At 40.9% G+C, this 22,992-nt stretch overlaps 1 protein-coding gene across 1 annotated transcript in view; it reads right to left on the bottom strand.

Moving 5' to 3' along the window:
- Positions 1–22,992, bottom strand: part of LOC122796846 — a 282,354-nt gene that overhangs the window by 118,297 nt on the left and 141,065 nt on the right. The window contains exon 3 of the mRNA XM_044065590.1: positions 20,668–20,787. Coding sequence (XP_043921525.1) covers positions 20,668–20,787 — 120 coding nt within the window. The remainder of the gene's footprint in view (positions 1–20,667; positions 20,788–22,992) is intronic.

Raw genomic sequence — 22,992 nt, 5'->3', positions numbered from 1 at the left:
CTGAAAAAGGCCTTATGATTGTCCTTTGAATCCATGGCAATTTTTCTCTCAAAATTGGCCTTAGTTGATTTTATGAGTGCTCGTATTTTTTTTACTAATAATGATCAGGGGTGACTTCCCTTTTATGGATTTTGTTCTATCATGTAATAGCTTTCTCCTCTTATTGTAAAGTTTGTTAATGGCTGGGGTTCACCAGACTGGACGTTATTTTTAATTAATTTTTCTTCACTCCAAGATATGATCGTGGGTTATATTTTATACTAGAATGACAGTGGGCTTTCTTCTGGTGAACTGTTTTTGTATGAGAGTGGAAATTAAATTACATCTTTTTCAAACAAGCTGCATCCTTGCAGCTAATTTGGAAAGATGAGAGTGAGTGGGGGAATTCTTCAAGAGCCTGAAAAAGGCACTCCTGCAGGGCAAATGTATAATAAATAGTCACCTGAAAGTTGTATGTATGTATATTTGTGGAGAAAAAAAAAGGATGGTAAATTAGCCTTTCCAGAAATGGGAACCTTTGATAAATCTGTTTTGAATAATTTACATACACAACTTAAAAAGAAAGGAAAGAAAATACCACCTGGCTGCTGGTCAGCCTTTAATTCCTGGGTAATAGAATCAAAAGAGAGAGAGCAATAATCCATAGTTAGAAGCTTAAAAGATAATACTGATACATTAAAGAATCAGTTACAGTCAACTACTAAAATAGTTTCTGAGCTTCAAGAATAGACAAATTCTACAGGATTATATCCATTAAAAGAGCTAAGAAAGCTACAGATTACTCAAATAAGTAGGGAAGAATCATCCGATGACGATATGCAGTTCCGGCCATCACCACCTATGGCACCTCCTACAGATCACCCCCCTCCTTATTCTCCATATACAACTACCCCACACCACCCTACTGCAGGAGTACATACTACTGCTAGTCCTACTGCTTCGACCAGTGTCTCAGTTCTCACGTCTCCCATGTCTGTTCAAATTCAAGAACCTTCGATCTCCAAGAAAAAAGAAAAATAAGAGTAAGATCTTAGAAATACCCATAGTAGAGACAGTCCCAAAAGTAACCTCTATGTCTATGACAAATACACCACAACCTACTTCCTTGGGCAAATTTAAATGGGAGAAATATAGGGAAAACAGAAAACGGCCATATACCAGACAATTGGCCAAACAGCTCCCCATAAATATAGACAGGGAAGATGGCTACTTTGGACCTAATAAATTTAATAAGATTCTTCAGATTCTTCATCTGACTCATCCTCAGACAAGGATGAGCCTTGTTTTCCCACCTGCATCGGTTATGGCAAGTTTCTAATCCTGCATACAGGACAGTGGAAAATGCATTACCTACTAGGCAAGTAGTCCAAGCATGGTCAGCCATAGATTTACAAGCTATAGTGAAGTCACTACCTCCGATAAGACAGAACCCTGCCAAGTTTGCCCAAACACTAGTCGGACATGTTAAACTACAACATCCTATGATGGAATCAGAGCAGTATTAGAATACGCTCTCCTACCTGATCTATTAAAAAATGTTTGGGAACATGCTGGTATCCTAGCACAGCCTCCACAGCATACACAGACCAAAATTTTTCTGATACTCATGACAAAATTTTAGAAGCCATCACGGTGGTCTGTCCACCAGTCCCCAACTAATCCAGGATTAAAGCAGTCATGCAAAGAGAAGGGGAACTATCAATGCATCTCTAAAATGCATGACTGATGCCTTTGAGGCATATTCTGGATACGCAGAGGTGACTGATGGCCCCACTGCTAGTGAGTTTTTGGATGCTTTTGTGGAAGTGTTATTACCTCCCATTAGAGATCAACTTAAAAAGGTCTGCTTAAATTGGCCAAGCTTGGGTTTACATGAATTAGTCACTCAGGTACAACATTCGGCTGACATCTTAGACAGGGGGAAATGAGAACAAAAACAGCAACAAAAGGTGCAACCACAAGTACTAACCTCACTTAAGCAACAACAACCATGCCCTAAACAATGTCTCTGTAACCTTGCTTCTCTGCCGCACAGCAGCAGAGATTCCCTACAAACCAGAGATTATCAGCAGCAAAACTTGAACCCTTGCTTCAATTGTGGTCAAACAGGCCACTGGAGGCAAGAATGTCCTTATTTGCAACCAGTGTCTCAGCAATGGAAATGTACAGTTGTGTACCTACCATAAATGTAGATGTTCAAGTGTATTCACTGTTGCAGTCATTACACTTGGGTTATCCTGCTAGCAGGCTACCAGCAGTCAGCCTGAATTCCAAGTCCTGGTCCGGCGTCGGTTGCTGTCGCCTCTTCCCTGACGTCAATGCACCAGGGGTATAAAAGATGCAGCTGACGCCATTTTCTTCTGTTTTCCTTGCCCCAGATGTCAGGTGCCCCCAAAAGGGTAGGCTATAAAAATTATGATGATAAAAAAGCATACACATAACCTTCATCTGCAAGCAAATACACCACATAGGTTGTATAGAATAGAGAGGTATAGATAAGTCCCAGCAAAGAAAAAGGGGGATGGTGGGAGGGTAACCTGGACTGCAACAGTGAATACACTTGAACATCTACATTTATGCTAGGTACACAACTGTACTATGTTCATCATGTTTCACTGTTGCAGTCATTACATTTGGGTTGAATCCCAAAGCTGAGGTTGGGTGGCTGGGCCTAAACAGAATTTGGAGTGGCTATGAGGTCCTGCAGAACTGCAGTGGCAAAGCCTGCTCTGGATTTAGAGTAGAGAGGTAAATGGTAGTGCTTTGTAAAAGTGTGCACTGAAGTCCATGTTGCAGCCTCCAAAATGTCCTTGGTTGGTACTCCTCGGAGGAAGGCTGCTGAAGTGGCTGCTGCTCTGGTAGAATGTGGTCTAATGCCCTTGGGCACTGATTTGCCATGTTGTGAATAGCAGAAACGAATGCAGTGGCCTATCCATTTTGAAATAGTCTGCTTTGAAATGGCTTTTCCTTGCGAACCTGCAGCATATGCCACTAAGAGTTGCTCAGTCTTTCTGAAGGCGTTAGTCTTGTCCAAGTAAAAGCGTAGCTGTCTATGTATGTCCAAAGAATGCAGAAGTCTCCCCCCTTATTCTGTGGGTTTGGATAAAAGGTAGGCAAATGTATGGTTTGGTACACTACCGTAGGCATAAATGTCGGGTTTGTCCTTAGAGAAACCCTGTCCTGATGGAAAATAATAAAAGGTTCCACAGCCATTAGTGCCTGTAACTCTGAGACTCTTCTTGCTGAAGTTATTGCTAGGAGAAGAGCGGTTTTCCATGACAAGTATTTTATCTCTGCTGTATTGGCTGGCTTTAAAGGAGGCAGTATGAGTTTTTCCAAGACAAAATTGAGGTCCCATGCAGGTACTGGATCTCTCCTTGGAGGTCTTATGTTTTTGGCCCCTCTGAGAAACTGTCTTAGCAGTGGATGAGAAAAAATAGGTGGGTCTGTATTGTAATGAGCTGAAATGGCAGAGGCATGGATCTTAATTGATGAGAAGGATAGGCCTTTGTCCAGCATCTCAGTTAGGTATCGCAAAATCTGAGGAATATTTGGTACAAGCGAGTCAATTCCCTGCGCTTGGTTCCAAGCACAGAATCTCTTCCATTTTTCTGCATAAGATTTTCTGGTGCTGGGCCTCCTGGCTTCCAAAATAACATCCATAACTGCTTTAGAGAGAGGTGTGTTCTGAATGATTACATTATCCGCCATGCAGCTAGATGTAGGGTTCTGAGTTGGCTGTGCAGGATCTGATTGTTTTGTTGGGTCAGCAAATGAGGTATTAGAGGCAATGTCCAGGCTGGGCCTTCAGACAAGCTCTTTAGGATTTGGTACCAGTGCTGACGTGGCCAGTCTGGGGCAATCAGTATCATTTTTGGCTTCTCTTGTTTGACCTTTAGGAGTACCTTGGAGAGGAGAGGCAGAGGAGGGAAGAGGCATATACTGTAAGGGCTTTCCAGCTGAATGAAAGGGCGTCCACTTTCCATGCTTGCTTGTGATAAGTCCGAGTGCAGAATCTCTGTAGCTGGCAGTTGTGAGGGGAGGCAAATATATCTATGTCTGGGCATCCCCATTTCCCTGTTATCATGTTGAAGATTTGTGGATCTAGTTTCCACTCGTGAGGATCCATGAGGTTTCTGCTTAGTTCGTCTGCCAAAGTATTTGTCTTTGCTGGCAGGAATTGTGCTTGCCGATGTACTTGATAAGTCAATGTTGTGTTCCACAAAGTCATGGCTTGCCTGCAGAGGGGGTAGGAATGTGTGCCCCGTTGCTTGTTTATGTACCACATGACTGTAGTATTGTCCGTCTTTATCAGTAGTGGTCCTGGATGAAGTAGGTCCTTGAAGGCTGTCAGGGCATTTTGTACAGCTAGCATCTCTTTTTGATTGATATGAAGATGCATTTGGTTTGTGGGCCATGTGCCCTGAATACATTTTCCTGCCATGTGCGCCCTCCAGGCATAATCTGATGCATCTGTTGTTAGTGTCTGCCTGTAAGGTGAATGGCTGTCCCTTGTTGTGGTGACATGCCTGTGCCCACCATTGAAATTCCTGTTGCAGGCAGGGAATGAGAGTAATTACTGTTTCCAGGCTGTGGCAATGTTGAGTCCAAACACTTTTTAGATACCAGTGTAGTTTCCTCATATGCAGTCTTGCATATGGAATTAGTAGAAGACAAGATGCCATGTAGCCCAGAGCCTGCAGAATTTTTCTTGCAGATAACTGGGTCTTTGTTGCCATGTCTTTGAGTAAGAAGTCATTAGATGCCTTTGTTTGTCTGGCGTGAGATAAGCCATCTGGGCAGTTGTATTTAAGCTTGCACCCAGGAATATTATCTCTTGAGAGGGTACTAGTTTTGATTTCTTTTCGTTTACTGTGTACCCTAGGCAAATTAGTAATCTTTTTACAAACGCCAGATGCTGTAATAGAATATCTTTGTTCTTTGCTTGAATAAGGCAGTCCGAGTAGGGATATATTTGAATTCCTCTTTGTCTGCAAAATGCAATTACTGGTGCCAGGCATTTTGTGAAGACCCTGGGAGCAGTAGATAAGCCAAAGGGCAGTGCAGAGAATTGGTAGTGCATTGAGCCAGCTATGAATCTGAGGTATCTTCTGCAAGATTGTCTGATTGGGACATGCGGGTATGCCTCTTTGAGGTCAAAGTTACAAGCCAAGCCTCCTTGTCCAGCATGGGCAGAAGCTGCTGTAGAGTCAACATTTTGAATTTTGGGACGTCCAGAAAAGTATTTAGAATAGACAGGTCCAGAATTGGACTCCAGGATTTGTCCTTTCTTGGTACTAAGGAAAGTCTAAAGTAAAATCCTTGTCCCTGCTCTTGTTGTGGCACTGGCTGAATAGCCCCCATGTCCATGAGAGATTAAACTTGTTTTTGTCCCTCTTGCCATTGATTGCGTGGCAGGTCTGGCATACCTTTTGCCTTTGGAAGGGTGTGAAAATGGAACCTGTAGCCCTGAGAGACTATATTTAAGACCCATTTGTCCTGTGTGATCTTGTGCCAGTTTTGTGAAAAAAGTGCTAGCTTTCCCCCTAAGGGTGCTGCCAAAACATAAGTGCTTAGCATTGGCAGAGGGAAGTCATTGGGGCTGTTTTCTATACGGCTGCGACTTGTCTTCTCCGCTTTTGGAGGTAGAAGCACCCCATTGTTTGGGCCTGTATGAGCCCTGGGGCTGTTGCCTGCCTCTAGGGAGTCTGAATCTGCCTCTTTGTGATCTGTCTGACACTGGAAAGGACCAATTCTTAGAGGGCCATTTCCTGCTAAATCTGGGTGGCTGTAGCTGTAAGAAAGCCTTTACTGTCTGCATAGATTTTGCCTTATCCTCCATTTTCTTCAACACTTCTTCTGCCTTAACACCAAACAAAGTTTCATGCTGTAATGGAGCATCCAATAATTTTGCTTTAACATGACCAGGCAGATTCTGTTACTTTAACCAAGCATGCCTTCTAATAACAGAACCTGTAACAGTGGCCATGCACGAGGCCTCCAGTGAATCATAGCCACATTGCAAAGTATGTTTTCCCACTTGTTCCGCTGCATGCAATAAATCCTGCAAATCTTTGTTCTCAGAACATTCAGAATTTGTCCAATATTTTTTGTTTTAACAAAGACATTAAGTATTGCTGATATTTGAGCATATGAAATTGACAATTTAAAGCCCTTACAGCCAAGGTAGCAGAAGTGTAAACTTTTTTCCCCCATCTGTCCAAAGCCCGAGAATCTCTATCTGAGGGGACAGGGTTTTTGGCAGAAGCAGCCTTGACCCCTTTGGGACCCTGTGAGATAGTTTCTGGGTCAGCAGCAGGGTTTTGTAAAGAAATTTATGGGAGTCTGGAACCCTGTAGTATCTGTCCGGCTTAACAGGGGCAGGAAGTAAAGAGTATGGAGACAGGCTGGACTCTGAAAAAACATCATCTACTATGTCTAGAACAAAGGGAATTGCAAGAGGTCTGTGCTGAGGAAGTAAAAGAAAGTCTCCAAGTCTCGGAATAATCCTGGCTCTCCCAATGGAAAGGCTCCATCATGGTATGCAGGGTTTCCCCAAATGAATAGTCCTCAGGAGGAGAAGCTGAAGGAATAGAATCTTCAGCATCAGAATCCTCATAAGGGGGAACAGAATATCCTTGATCAGAAGAGGAATCAGAGGAAATGGAAACCTGATCAGAGGAATCATATTCAGTGTCTTGCCTAGGCCTCTTATCAGGTGGGGGATGGGAACCCCTGATCAAAGTAATTAGGTCTTCGGCCATTTTCAGCATCTGTTTCTTAGGCATAGAAGTCCGTCCTGGAGAATGCTGTACTGGTTTCCTTGTCTTTAAAACTGTTTTAGACTTTGTCTTGGATGCTGAAGTAGGCTTTATATAAAGTTGTGTAGGTCTGAAGACACCCTCAGAAGCCGATGCCTGCTCAGCGGCTCTGGACCCATCTGAAGGATTAATGTCCGAACGACCAATACCTTGAGTATCCAGAAGCCTAGCTGGCTCCACGTGGGAGTCAGAGGCGGCCTATGGCTCTGAGGGAGTCTGAGGCGGCCTATGGCTCTGAGGTAGCGGGAGTCAGGGGCTGTGAAAACACCTCAATGAGCACTGGCGAACCGGCGACTGGCCTATTAGAGGCTTCGTCATCGGTTTTGGACCTTGGATGCTTGTCCTTGTCTTCATCCTTGCGTGTTTTATGAATTCCGGTCGTCGGTTTTTCTGGCGGCGTTATGTAGTTAAACCTTCTGCCAAAATAATGAAAAGCAAAATTGTACCGATGCTTAATAGTACATTGGTTAAATCTAGCACAAAACCGACAACTAGCAACGTCGTGGTCAGGGCCTAGGCAAGGAGTACAGTAAGAGTGGAAATCCTTATGAGGTACTTGCTTCCCACAAGAAATACAATTGTTAACTTTTTCTGACATCAGTCTGGAGCAAGAAAAAAATTTCCCCAATGGGGTACTTAGCTTTATTGAAGACTTCGGATCTGAAATTCGATTTCGAAAATCTCAGGAGTCGGCCGACCAGAACTTACAAACTGCTTTTGCTTCAGGCACCGCGCGGCAAGAAAGACTGAAGAAAATGGTGCCGGCTGCATCTTTTATACCCTGGCACACTGACGTCAGGGAAGAGGCGACAGCAACCGACGCTGGACCAGGACTTTGGAATTCAGGCTGACTGCGGGTAGCCTGCCAGCAGGATAACCCAAGTATAATGACTGCAACAGTGAAACACGATGAACATCTGTCTGCCATTAATGAGGGTATATGCCAACCAACATTTCAGTCTGCCAGACCTCCAATGCAGCAGACACAGCCGTCTGTCATCACTACTTAGTGGCAAGCACCAACTTGGCAAACTAGACAATAGGAAAGCCTAGACTAGGATACACAGCTATTTCCTTTGCTTCCAGTTTGACAGTCATGACCCTACATGCATTTGCAAGTGCAGGATTCCCCTATAACTTTACTCATAGACACAGGAGCAACACTATCTATGATTACAGCTTGAACAGCTACCTCTTTACCCCTCTCTTCTAGCTCTATTAACAGAGTTGGAGTATCTGGCATAACGTCAGACTACCCAAAGCCAGTAAGTGTTACCCTTGGTCCCTTAGCAGCTGAGCAGGCTCTTTTGGTTAGAACCTCATCCCCACTAAACCTGCTAGAATGAGATTTACTATGTAAATTTCACTGCACAATTTTCTGAACTCTGAATGGAGTCTTCTGAGATGTCCCTGAAAATCATTTCTTGTTGGATACCCCTTTGTGGCATGAAGATGCCGTTTTTCCACTTTTTTCAATCACAGAACCCTCTACTATACAGAAAGATTTTCATCTTTTGGATAAGCTACCCTCATATCTTGGGACTACACACAACAATGATGTTGGCTGCATTATCAATGCAGAACTGGTTATAATTACGGTAAAACAAAACAAGCAGTTACCAAAGGTAAATCAGTATCCTTTGAAAGCAGAAGCTGAACTAAGCCAGTAATTCAGCCTCTCCTACAGCAGGGAACAATAGTGCCTATCACTAGCCTTGCAACAATCCGATCTTACCAGTAAAGACACCAGGGAAGGATACTTACCGTTTTGTACAGGACGTCAATGCAGTGGTAGTACCAGCATTTCCAGTAGTTCTTAACCCTGCTACTATTCTTAGTTCCATACCTCCATCAGCTACCAATTTCTCTGTGATAGATATTTCATCTGCTTTCTTTTCCTAATCTGTTGCACCCAGACAGTCAATATCTCTTTGCCTTCACCTATCATGGTCAACAATATACTCGGACAAGGTTACCCCAGGGTTATGTCGAGTCCCTTACTTGTTTCTACTGAGAGATAAAGCAGCAATTAGATAAAGCAACATTACTTTGTAGGTCAACTTTGATTCAGTATGTGGATGATCTGTTACTTGCCTCTTCTTTTCCCGAAGCCTGTAAAACAGATATGCTCTTCCTACTCCAACAGCTAGCAGTATTAGGATTTAAAGTGAATAAAGCAATACTGCAGCTATGGAAATCCCATGTTCAGTATCTCGGACACCTTACTTCTGCTGACTCTGGACAAGTGCTTCCCTCAAGAATATCAGCTATTCAATTTGACCCTCGGCCTACAACTCTAAAACTGTGATATGCTCTTGCCCTTACTGGTTACTGTAGACAGTGGATAGTAAATTATAGAGCAGTAGTTAAACCACTTTTAGAACTCTTAAAGAAACATGTCCCCAAACCTCTTCCCTGGGAAAAAGACATGAACAAGCCTTTTGCCAACTTAAAGCTCTTTTGTCTAACCCTCCAGCTTTAGGACGGCCTGATTATTCTAAGGAATTTTATCTCTCTCGCTGCAAAAGCCATCAAGTGGCCCTTGGCCTGTTGGCACAACGGACTGGCGGGTTCCATCCAGTTGCCTACTATAGCTCCATTCTTGACCCAGTAGTAGCTGCCTTACCTTCGTGTCTGCGTGCAATAGCTGCTGCAGCACATCTTCTTGACATAACTGCTTGTGGAACAGCCAGAAAGGTATTGTGGCTGTGGGTCAGGGATGAAGCTGAGTCCCTTTTATTAAAAACTGCTTGCCTCACTAGATACGAACTGGCACTGTTAAATAACCCATCTCTAAAAATTATACAGTGCCCTCTATTAAATCCAGTATCTCTTATACACACTGCTGAGGAAGGTGAACTGCATGATTGTCTTTCTACTGTTAACCTTATGCTCTCTCCTAGAAATGACCTATAAGGTACATCACTGGAAAATCCCTATTTAATACTTTTCATAGATGGCTCATGCTTACGAAGGGAGGGTGGTCAACTAGTTGTTTCATTTTCGTATGTACTGCTGATACTGTACTTCTAACTGGAAACCTGCAAGGACAAGTATCTGCACAAGCAGCTAACTGGCTGCACTGACTGAAGCCCGTAAAGTAGCTACAGATAAAATTGTCACAATTTATGCAGATTCTAGGTTTGGCCATGGAGTTGTACATTTCCTGGGAACTTTGTGGAAGCAGACAGTTTATTTAATATCCTCCAGAACTTTAATTAAAAAACTCTTATTTTGTGCAAGAACTATTGAATGCTCTTCTTTTGCCTAAGAAAATAGCTGTTGTTAAGTGCGCTGCCCATAAAACAGATTCCTCTCTTGATGCGAAAGGCAACGACTTAGCTGATTGGGCAGCGAAACAGGCTGCATTGACATCATCTGTTCAGGCAGTACAATTGCAGCTGTTACAAAGTGTAACTATAGAATTTAATACTATGTCTGATTGTTTGTCTAATGTACTTTCATTTCAGGATGCAGCTGAGGATCATGAGAGGGTAAGGTGGATTCAAGATGACTGCACTCAGTTGCCAGATAATCTTTGGCACCACCCCGACAGCTGACCTGGAGCACCACGAAATTTTCTGTATCAATTGGTTCAAGCATATCATTTACCAGCTCACATAGAGAAAAATGTTTTAATTAGGCAAATATTATCTGATTGGTATGCACTTTACCTTTACGAGGCTGTTCAGCATTTAGCTCAAACATGTTCTGTTTGTTTAGCCTACATTTCAAAGTCTATGTCTATCCCCCACAGCATATTAAAAAAATGTGGGGACCATTTTGTACAGTGTAATGTGACTTAAACTCCCACAGTGTGCATGGTTCAAATATGTACTGGTCATTGTGGATGTATTCTCTGGATGGATGGAAGCATTTCCTTGTGCAAAGAATGATGCCACTATGGTGGCAAAGAAATTAGGGACTGAAGTAATTCCCCGCTTTGGGGCACCACGTGAAATAAAATCTGATAGAGGATTGCATTTTACTGTGAAGCTTGCTGATGATATTTATACAATGTTAAATGTAAAAATGTCCTTACAGGCCACATGCCTCTGGTATTGTTGAGAGAGCTAATCAGACTATCAAAACCAGGCTAGCAAAACTTACAGCTGAGACAGGCCTAAAATGGCCAGAGGCTTTGGCTCTAGTGTTATTCGCTGTTCAATCTACAGTAAATGTTACTAGAAAACTTTCACCTCACGAAATACTTGTGGGCTGTCCTATGCAGCTCCCAGCCTCCTCACCAGTAAACATGAAAACTGTTTTAACTGATGACTCTCTGTTGCGTTACTTTCAAACCCTTGTTTCTCTTTTGCAGTGCTGCCACAAGACTGTTAATTCAGCTTTACAGCCACCTGATTGAGATTCTGTGCATTCCATTCAGCCTGGTGATTGGGTCTATGTAAAGTACTTCCGACGAAAGAATTCCCTACAACCACCCTGGACGGGACCATTTTTGGTTCTTTTGACTACAACATCAACTGTTCGCCTGCAAGGCTCGCCAACCTGGATCCACACATCCCATGTTCAGAAAGTACTTCCTACAGATGATCACCAGCCTCTCACCTTTGCTGAAGATGATGTCATCAAACTATCGCCCACTGTACTAGAAGCAAAAAGCCTGCTGACCATGAAGATGAGCGTCTCTTGTCGAGAACACTGCCACCACCACTCCTGCTCAATTCAAACTGTTTGGTGGCTCTCAGCCCCTAAAATCAACAACTTGGACTCCTTTCCCTCAACGACAATGGGTATGTGCTCTCTGTTTCGTCTTAGTATTTCTTCTCGTACTACTTTGGCCCTTTTTATTTCCTGCTGTTATCACCTATACTCACTGGCCTGGCAACAATGATGACACTGACATTACCAAAAGAGCTACTTCCTGGTATCTGATCTTTAACACTTAGGCTTTAAAACTAACTTATGCCCTGTCTTTCAATGTTACTAACTGTTAGATTTGTACAGCTGTCCCAACTGTGTATAGGAGATTGATGATAGCCACATCCCCTTTAAATGCCACAGACACCTGGACTAACCTGCTGCATGATACGTTGAACAGCACTAGTACAGAGAGAGTTTCACTTCAGCTACCAAAAGACAGAATGGAACTTTGTGTTTTCTGAAAAATGGGAACTTAAAAGTTGTGTAGAGTTTTTGTAATAGGACTTTAACATACAATTGTTATAATGACTATTCACAATGTAATGCAATAAGTAAGAATCCTTTTGGTTAACAAAACTGACAACCAAACATAAACACAGTTTGTACAGGAGATAAAGGCAATACAAAGAAAAATGTTTCATGGGCTAAAAGATGTAGGGGATTCTTTTGCTCTTATAAATATTTCAGTGATGATCAAAGACTGTTATGTTATTTGTGGTAGAAGAGCTTATAAATGGTTACCTGAAAATTGGTCAGGTAGTTGTTTTTTAGGCTACTTGGTTCCTGCTATTCGACATACGGATGCCATACCAGCAAGAAAGATTTGAAATGTATGAGAAGCCAAACCTACCAATAACCCAGTGGGAAAGGTGGATGCATCACGAACATATCACCATGATCTGCCACATGTGGCATTGAAGGGTTTAGCTCATATGGACCTAGATGACTATGTGATTTCTGGAGTGGGCAGGCATACTACCTTGGTATGGTGCTCCTAAAGCAATTTGGGAATTATGTAAACTGTCTAAATTGTTGGAAATGCTCCCAAATGCCTATCAATACTGAATTAAGGGTAATGCGAGCTGTAGTACTGCAAAATAGAATGGCACTTGATTTCGTACTTGTTTCTAAAGGGGGTGTTTGCATGCTCGTGCATGAGGAGTGCTGTATGTTTATTCCGGATAATGAGCACGCAGTAGAGACCCATCTTGAAATCATACAAAAAGTTACCGAACTGTCACATGCTAAAGAAGAAGACAGTTCATAGTGGGCTTGGCTCACTAATTTTTTTTCTGGACTAGGCTTGTAAATGCCCTCGGGCAGATAGCCTAGTATGAACCTATGAACCTATGGACGGAGAGGTGGAATATTAAATTTCACTTTGTTAGTCTCCATTACTGCTATAAGGTTACTTGCATTATTGATGTCAACAACTTTTTTCGTAAGAAGCCTACCGTCTTTCAGCCTGTAGCCAGTCCTGTTTTGGATACGTTCCTCAAGAAGTGTGAGGGTGATCTGGCTCATATGCATAACAAAGGTAACATCAAGGGAATGTTTTACAACATTAGCAATGAGGAGAGACATGCTTTACACGAATTGCAGAATGATGCAACACTTATTATCAAGCCTGCTGATAAGGGAGGTGCGATTGTCCTCATGGACTATGACTTTTATTATTCTAAAATGACTGAGATGCTGGGGGACATTAATGTTTACGATTGAGTTGACCAGGGCTTCATTGACTCTATACATGATAGAGTACAATCTTTCACTTATGATTGTTTATCTGATGGAATTATTGACAAGCAGTTATATGATTATTTAATTGTTGCATTTCCTGTTGTCCCTATATTTCAAGCATTACCTAAGGTACACAAGGATTCGGTCAACCCCCCCACTTCGACCTATAGTCTCAGGAGCGGGGTGGTTGACGGAGCCTTTTTCACTTTTTGTAAATAAGAAATTGAGACCGCTATTGGGGGCGGAATCACAGATCCTTAGAGATAGCAAGCAGTTTTTACAGCAGCTACATGCTGATGCTAGTGATCTTGTTTTTGATGGAACTTGTTATATAGTAGGTCTTGACGTTTCCTCCCTCTTTATCAGTATTCCCAATGATTTGGGGATAGATATGATCAGGCAATTTATGTTGAGTAAATCTGTTGACGGTGGATGTGTGGATTTGATATGCTCGTTCTTGGAAGTGGTCCTGGAAAACAATGTTTTTAGATAGGAGGATCAAGTCTATTTACAGAAAGTTGCCGTGGCTATGGGCACTAGTTGTGCCAATAGCTACGGCAACTTAGTGATGGCTCAATGGGAGAATGAGTATATTCTAGGTTCTCCGTTTTCTTCCTGTATTAGAGTATACAAGAGGTTTGTTGATGACCTCTTTGTTATTTGGGTAGGTATGGAAGCTTCCTTATTGGAGTTCTTTACTTATGTCAATCAGACATAATCTCCTTTCTGAAGTTTACATGTAGGTATTCGGATAAGGAGATTGATTTTTTTAGATGTTAAGTCAATTGTGAATGAGCAGAACAAACTTACTACTACCCTTTACATGAAGGATTGTTGGAGAAACACGGTGTTACACCGTGACAGTATAGTATGCATCCGAGACACGTGTTTAAAATTGTAATCAAGGGACAGGGAACGAGGATCTCCCACCTGAATAACAAGGATGATTTGTTTTATAAGGGGGTTGAGAAACTGGGTGATGAATTTTTATCTAGAGGCTATGGGAGACGTGAGGTTGATGTAGCTTTACATGAGAGTTGAAGGGAGAGAGATGGGAGAGCCCGACCTTTTTATTCTGATGGTTATACCTGCATGTCGAACACTTCTGCTAGTAATGAAACGATTTGCTCTAACCAGGATGTTCCCTTCTCCATATTCTATACCAGTGATGTTAATCACATCATGGGTATAGTTACAGATAATTGGTCAATTTTACATCTGGATGATGGGTTGAAGAAGGTGGTGGGGGATAAACCCAGCTTTGTTTTTAGAAACAGGAAGAGTATTAAGAGACAATTGTGCTACAAGGATGCATGTAATACACCTGAAGTTGATGATGATATGCATATAGGAACAATGAGATGCATGAACTGTAATTTTTGTGATAATATAGATATTTCACATAATTTTATGCACCCTGTAACGAAGAAGGTTTATGAATTTGGGGCATGTGCTAACTGTAGGAGTAGGGACTTGGCTTATTTGGCTAGCTGCGGAGTATGTGGCTGTTTTTATATTGGTAAGACCAATAGGTCCCTAGCTGAGCATATTAGGGAACATTTATATTTGATAAATAGACATGATTCACGAAATGCGCTAGCTAAACATTGTTTTGAAGTAGGTTTTGATCATGTACTTGGGTTTAGGGTTGTTGAAATAGTTAGACCCAGCATACGAGGTGGGGATTTTAGGAACTACATGGAAGAACATGAGCTCCATTGGATAATCCGTCTACAGGCTGAGAAGTATCCAGGCATCAATGGTAGGACTTCTATAAAACCTATTTTGAAGGAACATGCTCTCTTTAAGTGATTTAATAGGTATATTGCACTTGGAAGCATAATACCTATATATGGTATACCTATATATGGTCAGCAGGAAGTTTCTTCCTAATTGATGTAGAATCTTTATAGGTTCTTTTAAACTGATGTTTTAATTGATTTGATTGATGATATGGAGAATATATATGCTTGGTGTCTTAGTTTGTTTATGAGGTCTGATGAAGCACGTATTTCCGTGTGAAAGCGCTTACCGACATTGCAATAAATTGTTTTTTGGATTTTATTATTCTTTGCTGTGGCGTGTTGTATTTACTTTTATCTTATCTTACTTGCATTATTATTTATGTTTAAAGCATTATGTTTAAAATTATTAAGTGAAAAAGGTACTATTAGACTACAGCAAGTAATCACTGATAAGAGTGAAAGTGTACTTCTAAGAGTACAGAATACTGATGAAAGTTATACTGAAATGGAATGTAATGAACTATTTTGGGGAAATGTATGAACGAATACACAGAAAGAAAATTAAAGGTGATGCTTACACAACATCAAATGGGGGATCGTAAAGGGTGAAAAGTACAAGAACATATGTTTTGTAAAATAGTCTGAGTAGGTGACTGAAGGCATACGTAAAGTAATGAAAAAGTGCTGATCATATGTTAAGATGATGTTTGTGTTCTTTCCCTTTTATGGAAAGTATTTTTTTCTCAGGAAACATTAATCTTTTACATACAAATTTGTCTAACCTAATAAGAATATTATTGTACAGAAGCTGTAAGCTTTGAAACTTGTCCAAAGTTAACTGGTCAGTGTTATATTCCTTTGTTTTAACAGACTGCTGATGCAGCACATTAAAAAGGTATATATAAGCTGTTGATTTTTATACTTCAGATAGAGACTGTTGCTGAAACTCTGTCTTCCAAATGCATGTGTGTCTAATAAAGATTTTGGATCACTGCCAAGAGGCTGACTCACTTATTGTCTACCTTAACATGATTAACAAAGACACTGGCAACCTACAGACACAGGACCCATCTAATTTTGGTTTAGTCAAATGAAGGCCATGTCTACTTAACCTGGTCGACTTATTTGCAAGGGTTACCAAGGTAAAGGGTGAGGGTAAAATGGTGCATACTGCCTACCTAGACCTGGTTAAGGCATTTGATACAATGCCCAACTCAGGAATTGTTGACAAACTCACTGAACTAGGCATAAATCCCTATATAAAACTCACTGGATTGCCAGCTAGCTCACAGGCCCCAAGAAGTCAAGCTTGGTGATTCTACCTCCACCAAGAGATTGGTCACCAAGGGAGTACCTCATGGCTTAGTGGTGGACCTTCCCCTGTTTGGCATCTACTTCTCAGAGGTCAAGATAATGTCAAGGGCCACTGGCTCACCAAGTTTGCAGAGGACTGCATAATAGGAGCTATCATAGATCCCCCCCCCCACACACACCATGACACTAACATCCTGCAAGTGGGTCTAACACAGACAAATGACTGGTGCCAAAGCCACAGATTAAAACTCAATGTCAATATGTGCATTATAGTGTCTTTTGGGAAAAAGTCTACCCAAGTAAATTACTTCATCAATTAAACATCTCTAAGAGCTGACCTACTAGTTAGGGATCTGGAAACATATACAGACAGTAACCTGGCCTTAGACCAACATGTAGCCACGGTAGTAAGAAAATCATTATATACTGCACAACTTAGGAATAAGGGTTTGACATCCAGGTCCAAAAAAGTTACAGTACCACTTACTCATTCCTTATCAGACCCACCGTTGAGTACAGTGGTCCTTTTGAATGCACCTGACGAGGCATATGCAGCAGTTGGAATGCCCAGAGGTTCCTCACCAAGAGAATCCAGGATTATTAATACATTGTCCTACACAGATTGCCTTAAAGCCCTATCTATATACTCATCTCCTACAGGTTACGGAGAGAGATGATCTATGTCTGGCCTATAAGGCATCCTCAGATCCAGCCCTGATAGACCTTTTGCACATCTGCAAAATGAATAGCACCAGAAACACTGGATACAAGGATTTAAATTTTGCTTACAAGATAAAAAAGGTCATACTGGTGAGACAGATATGTGTCTTAAAGGATCCCTACACTCTGGAATAGGCTCTCTGTTCACATGACGCAGGCTCCATCCCTAACTCTATTCAAACATAACCTTGACCACTGGATGGGGAATTGAAAATTCACCACTTTTTTGGCCCCTATGTCTCTGACAGATACAGGCTAGCAGCAAATATTTCCTAACTAACATAGCCCCCCCCTCCCGTTAAACCTTTAGCAACTTCCTAATGTACCCCTCCAAATAGATGTCCATATTACACGGGGACACAATTAAGCTGAGTTGTGCAGATAGGCTTATAAAAGCTGTAGTAGTGGTTAAATTCGTATATACCTATGAAATTATCAGCATTAAAGCAGGTGGGTTGAAGGTTTTGAATACTTTTTTTTTTTGTTGGTTTTCTGTTTGTTTTTTTATCGTGCTGATAGTAGTTCTGGTAAGTGAAGTTAGTATCAATGTCCATGTCACTTACTGATGTGTGCACTGAATTTATTAAGGGAGTTTGCAACATTTACGCTGTAAAGGAGACAGATGGGCCAATTCAGAAGTGGTACTGCCAGATGTATTCCTTGTGGTAATCATTTAATTTTCAGACACAGATCTACTATGGTGCTTTAGCACGAAGATGTGCAGCACCACAGTGAATTTTCTCCACACCCATGGTAAATGTTAATGAGGGATTCTGGGGGAGAAGCATATGCTAATTAGCCATAAGCTCTCCCCCACAACTGCCTGTGGTGAGGCATTTACAAGTCAGAGAACTGTTCAACTATGTAAAGAAACAGGAGCAGCAGACCTAGAAACTACTGAAGTCACTCTAAGAAACAGATACTTCTGTAGTAACTTTTTAACGCAAGTTTATTGTTTAAAATAGTAGCGTTTTCGCTGTCAAACAACAAGGCAGCTTCTTCAGAAAAGTAGTAATCTACTTTTCTGAAGAAGCTGCCTTGTTGTTTGACAGCGAAAACGCTACTATTTTAAACAATAAACTTGCGTTAAAAAGTTACTACAGAAGTATCTGTTTCTTAGAGTGACTTCAGTAGTTTCTAGGTCTGCTGCTCTCCGATTTTATTTGTGAGTTTCTTTGCCAGTTTTTCCCTAGTATGTAAAGAAACACACCGCTCGTGTTAATGAACATGGCTAAAAAGCTTGTGTTCAGCCATAATGGTAAAGGTAAGTGCCAGGGAGAATGGAGGAGAAGGTGTGTGTGTGTGTGTGTGTGTGTGTGTGTGTGTGTGTCTATGTGGGAGGTAGCAGCAGCTGGCATAGTTAGGGGATAGGGTAAGTTTATGTTTGTGTATGGGGTAAATGTGTGTGTGTATATACATGCATGAATGTGTGTGTGTTGAGCTTGGGGAGGGGGGGGGGTCTGTAATACCTCCACATACCAATATACTAACAAGCAAATCCTGCAACAATGCATCAGCGGAGAACACTAGCCAATGGGTTTAACTCTTCAATATTGTCCCTTAATGGCATTTAGGCATGACATATAGGGGACAGTACCCTCCTGGGATAATCTGCATACTGTGCCTGAAAGGCAGATAGGCCAAAAATAAATAAATTAAATAAATAAATAAATAAATAAATAAAGATGATATGTGTCTGTTAGGCACTTTATATAGAATCTAACCCTACATCCTGCCACCTCCCACAAAAAAATATTACTAGTCTGCAACACCACTAGACACACCAGTGATAACATACTTAAAGGCACTTATTAAAAAAAAAAAAAGTCATGGTAGGTTGGGGAAAACTAGACACCAGAATACCTTAAATAGCATACTTTAAAGCCAGTAAAAATGATCCAAACTCTGAACCTTCCCACCACCCTCAGAGGACATATTGTTTGCATCACCACGAAACACCAGAGAAAAAATTAAATTAGAAAGAGGGGGAAAAGGTTACACAGGAACAGCATCATTAATCCACTATGCTACCTGATAAGTTAGTGTAGGAAGGGCTTTCTTTCAATATAACATTGATCTTGGGCATTACTAATGGACTGCAACAGTTCATGATTTACGAGGGAGATGGACAGGCCATCTATATACATATTTCTCAACCTCATTGTACAAGAAATCTGAAAAAAGACAGAAATAATAGGGACGCAAACACCTATAATCCTGGATGGATTTTAATTACTTATATTACAAACTTAGAAAGTTGCTAGAATAACAGCTTTTACATTAATATGTATTTACTGAAGGATATGAATTCTGAAACTCAGTGTCTGCCATTTATGAACAAACTGCAGTTCTCACTGGTTTGCTAGAAAACCACACATTTTATGAGAAACAGAGAAAAACTATGAGGAGAAAATCTGAACACTTGAGAAAAAGGCCTATAAGCGGCAACAGCAGCAGCTTCCTCCAAGATCAGGGACAGTTGAGACAGATTTTGGAACAGTGGTAGGTTAAAAAGATTTATGACAAAGAAATGGAAAGGAGAATAGACATGTCTTAACGGTCAAGAAGAGTACCATCATGGATCCAGAATTACTGGTCTAATTTACTGATATGCTCAAGAGTTACAAATTATGCAAGTGCTAAGTATAGGAATCAAACTACAGGATGAAGCTTATTAGAGGCTGGTAGCCTTAACCTTCTGTGCTGTGCTGCAAAACTTTGCTGGCTATTTACTTCAAAATTATGACCACTTCCATAGGTAACAGGTTTCCACTAGAGTCCAGAGTAGTTCCCAACAGCAAGGATCAGAGAATGATGCAGACTTTGCTGTATCTTGTTAAAAAGTTTTCCATTAACATCTGGTATTTTAAAGCATGTTATCAAGAAAAATGTCCCAGTTCTCCAAGACGTAGTATGATGCTTTTTCGTAGCCCTCTCCTTGTCCAAGATGGGTATCTATATACAACTTCTGTGCACACATATTGTGTTCTGTAGTTTATCAACCAGAATGCCCAGACTGATGCTTGAATCCAGCTGGAATACTAAAATGTCTACTTCGGCATGGAGTGTAATTTACATTGTACATTACAATAAGGAAGAAATGTTACAATGTTTTTATTAGCAATGGTACGCCATCTTGTACATTACGTTGTGACAAATGGAGCAATAAAAATGAGTAAATCTGTCAGCCACTAGAAGTGGTTACTATACTACAAGCACACAAACACACAAGTTCCACCCTGTGTTGACATCTTTGCATCTTTCCTCCTTTCTAGACAGTTTCTTGTGCTTAACCAGCAATCACTTCCAGCTCACTTATGATTACACACTGTTCAACTCTCTGTTTAGCACAGCATGACAAATGCACTCCTGCAAAAAAAAAAAAAAAAAAAAAAAAAAAAAAATAAAACAGACTAAAAACTATCCTTACTGTTGTATCACCTACAAAAATTTAGCTGTGAGCAACCAAATGATGAAAGAGTAGAAAGACAGGCAACGTTATTTGTAATTGGAACCTGCTGCTCTGTCTACCTGAGAAGTTATTAAAGACATGAATTTAGAAGGGGGTGAGGAACAAAGACAACCTCCTCCCCCTTAATTTCCTTCTTTTTTCCATTTACAGAGTAAGGAAAAGCAAAACGGCTATCTGACCATTTACTTACTGTCAGGGGAGCTGTCAGACATCTCGCTGTCTTCAGTTTCATCTGTGTCTGCGCCCCCATCTGGTTGGTCCTCATGTCTCCCAAGCAGGAAGAGCAGTTGCTGTAAAGGGATGTAATACCCTGGGCAAGAAAAAGTGCAGAGGTGGCACAGTTAAGACAGCTCAATCTTCAAAGGAATTTCTGTATTAATGATGTCACTATTTACTCATACACACTTAAACAATAATAAAAAAAGTATATGAAATCAGACAAGTATCTTTCAGAAACCATAGTGAGGCTTCTCAGCTCTGTAAGAAAACTGCTAACATAAAGACTTGCATCCTTCATTACATTGTACTGTTTACCTGTCCCAATTAACTGACAACTTTAGTCTACATAAACAGCTCCTGAAGCACATATCACCTATAATTCTAAGGGCTCTGGTAACATCAGTCCTGACCCTTCTTTTCCCTTACCATCGTAAGCCATGGGCTACTGGCCTTGACTACATTTTTATCCTACTGGATCTATATTCTCCAGAAAATGCATGCTCTATGATCCCACATGTACTTTATTCAACTGTGGCTTCAACATGGTGCTGAAAATACATCATTAATTCTAGGTGTCTATCCAATACAATATGAACAAAGAACATCTTCACCCTGGCAAGGTTAAAGTCCAACTAACTGCTTCTTCTATTTGCCAGTGGCTGGGAGCAGGGAGAGATCATTTCTTTTAATACAGTTTCTAAAATATTCCCTGGTTTTAAAACTGTTCCTCTACATTATAAATACAGTTCTGTCAAAACATATGTATGTGATTTTGCAAAAAAAAAAACTCAAAATCTGTGCTGTAAGACCATAAGTAAGAAGAATATCAAATGTTCACAAGTGCACTGCAAGAAGCTTGATAACATGAATAGTGTCCATTTCCCACTATCCCTGCTTCTCATTTCTTAAACCTTTTTTTTTAAACTTTGCATAACAGATCCACATCATCACTGCATCTTACAACATTCAAGCAATAATCAATAAGAATTAATGCACAAAAATATTATATAATCCTAAAGCACACTGTATCAGTAAAAAGTTTATCCTTAACTCCTCACCTTTTGTATACATCTACCTTCTCACACACGCATACACACCCCCCTCACACACACAAAAAACCCCACTCCCCATTCATACAGTCACAGGACACATCAGGCAGTGGTCATCCACCTCATACATGTGTGTGTGTGTGTGTGTGTGTGTGTGTGTGTGTGTGTGTGTGTGTGTGTGTGTAAACAAAGACACAGATATGCATACATACATTAATTTATTCATTCATGCAGACACTCACGGAGCCAAATGAATCTATCATCTACTTTGGAACCACATTAAACACCTGCCCCTCTCATCCAGACACCTCCCCTTAGCTGGGTCTGGTAGCTGCCTGCACAATGACTTCCTCCAACAGGAAGTTAATGTCCATGAAAGGACATTGAACAGCCAGAGTCCATGACCTGCCCATGAAAGTACAGCTAAGTGTGGCTGTTTTTAAGATGCTTCTTTACTGAAGGCACTGTCTCCCAGTTAGAAAATTGATCACATCACCCTTATTCCTAAAAGATCTAGTCAACAAATGCTGACACATTACCGCATTGAGTTCATTTAAAAACTGCTTGAAAAGTTGTGCTTAACAACTTATACATTAGGTCTACAGTAAACCTACTAATTTCCAAAACATGTGGAAGCTGCAATGATTTCTCTCTATTAATCCATCTTCTGACTGCCACAAACAGCGCTAAGAGTTAACATTTGATGAACTTCAGAAAGGAGTCTAACACTATGTCTTATGACATACTGTTTGACTGATTACCCAAAATGGATTAACACAAGTTGTTAGTTGACTCAGCGGCTAAGTAACAGAGAGACCCTATGTTCAACAACAAACCTCCCTCCACGAGAATCGTGACAGCTAGTGCACCCTAAAAATCCACTACAAAGGCACTGATAGATGATATCCCATAAGATTCCACTATGAAGGGGTGACAACTGGTGCACCTTAGGATATCTACCATCAGATAATCAAACTTTTATGAAGTTCTGATTACCCAAAATGGATTAACACAAGTTGTTAGTTGACTCAGCGGCTAAGTAACAGAGAGACCCTATGTTCAACAACAAACCTCCCTCCACGAGAATCGTGACAGCTAGTGCACCCTAAAAATCCACTACAAAGGCACTGATAGATGATATCCCATAAGATTCCACTATGAAGGGGTGACAACTGGTGCACCTTAGGATATCTACCATCAGATAATCAAACTTTTATGAAGTTCTAACACCATATGGTCGAGACCAT

The sequence above is a fragment of the Protopterus annectens genome, chromosome 3.part0, assembly GCF_019279795.1.
Source record: "Protopterus annectens isolate FY-2018-M chromosome 3.part0, PAN1.0, whole genome shotgun sequence".
Lineage (NCBI taxonomy): Eukaryota > Metazoa > Chordata > Ceratodontiformes > Protopteridae > Protopterus > Protopterus annectens.
The sequence above is the reverse complement of the archived record's forward strand: the minus strand, read 5'-3'. Positions and strand labels throughout refer to the sequence as shown.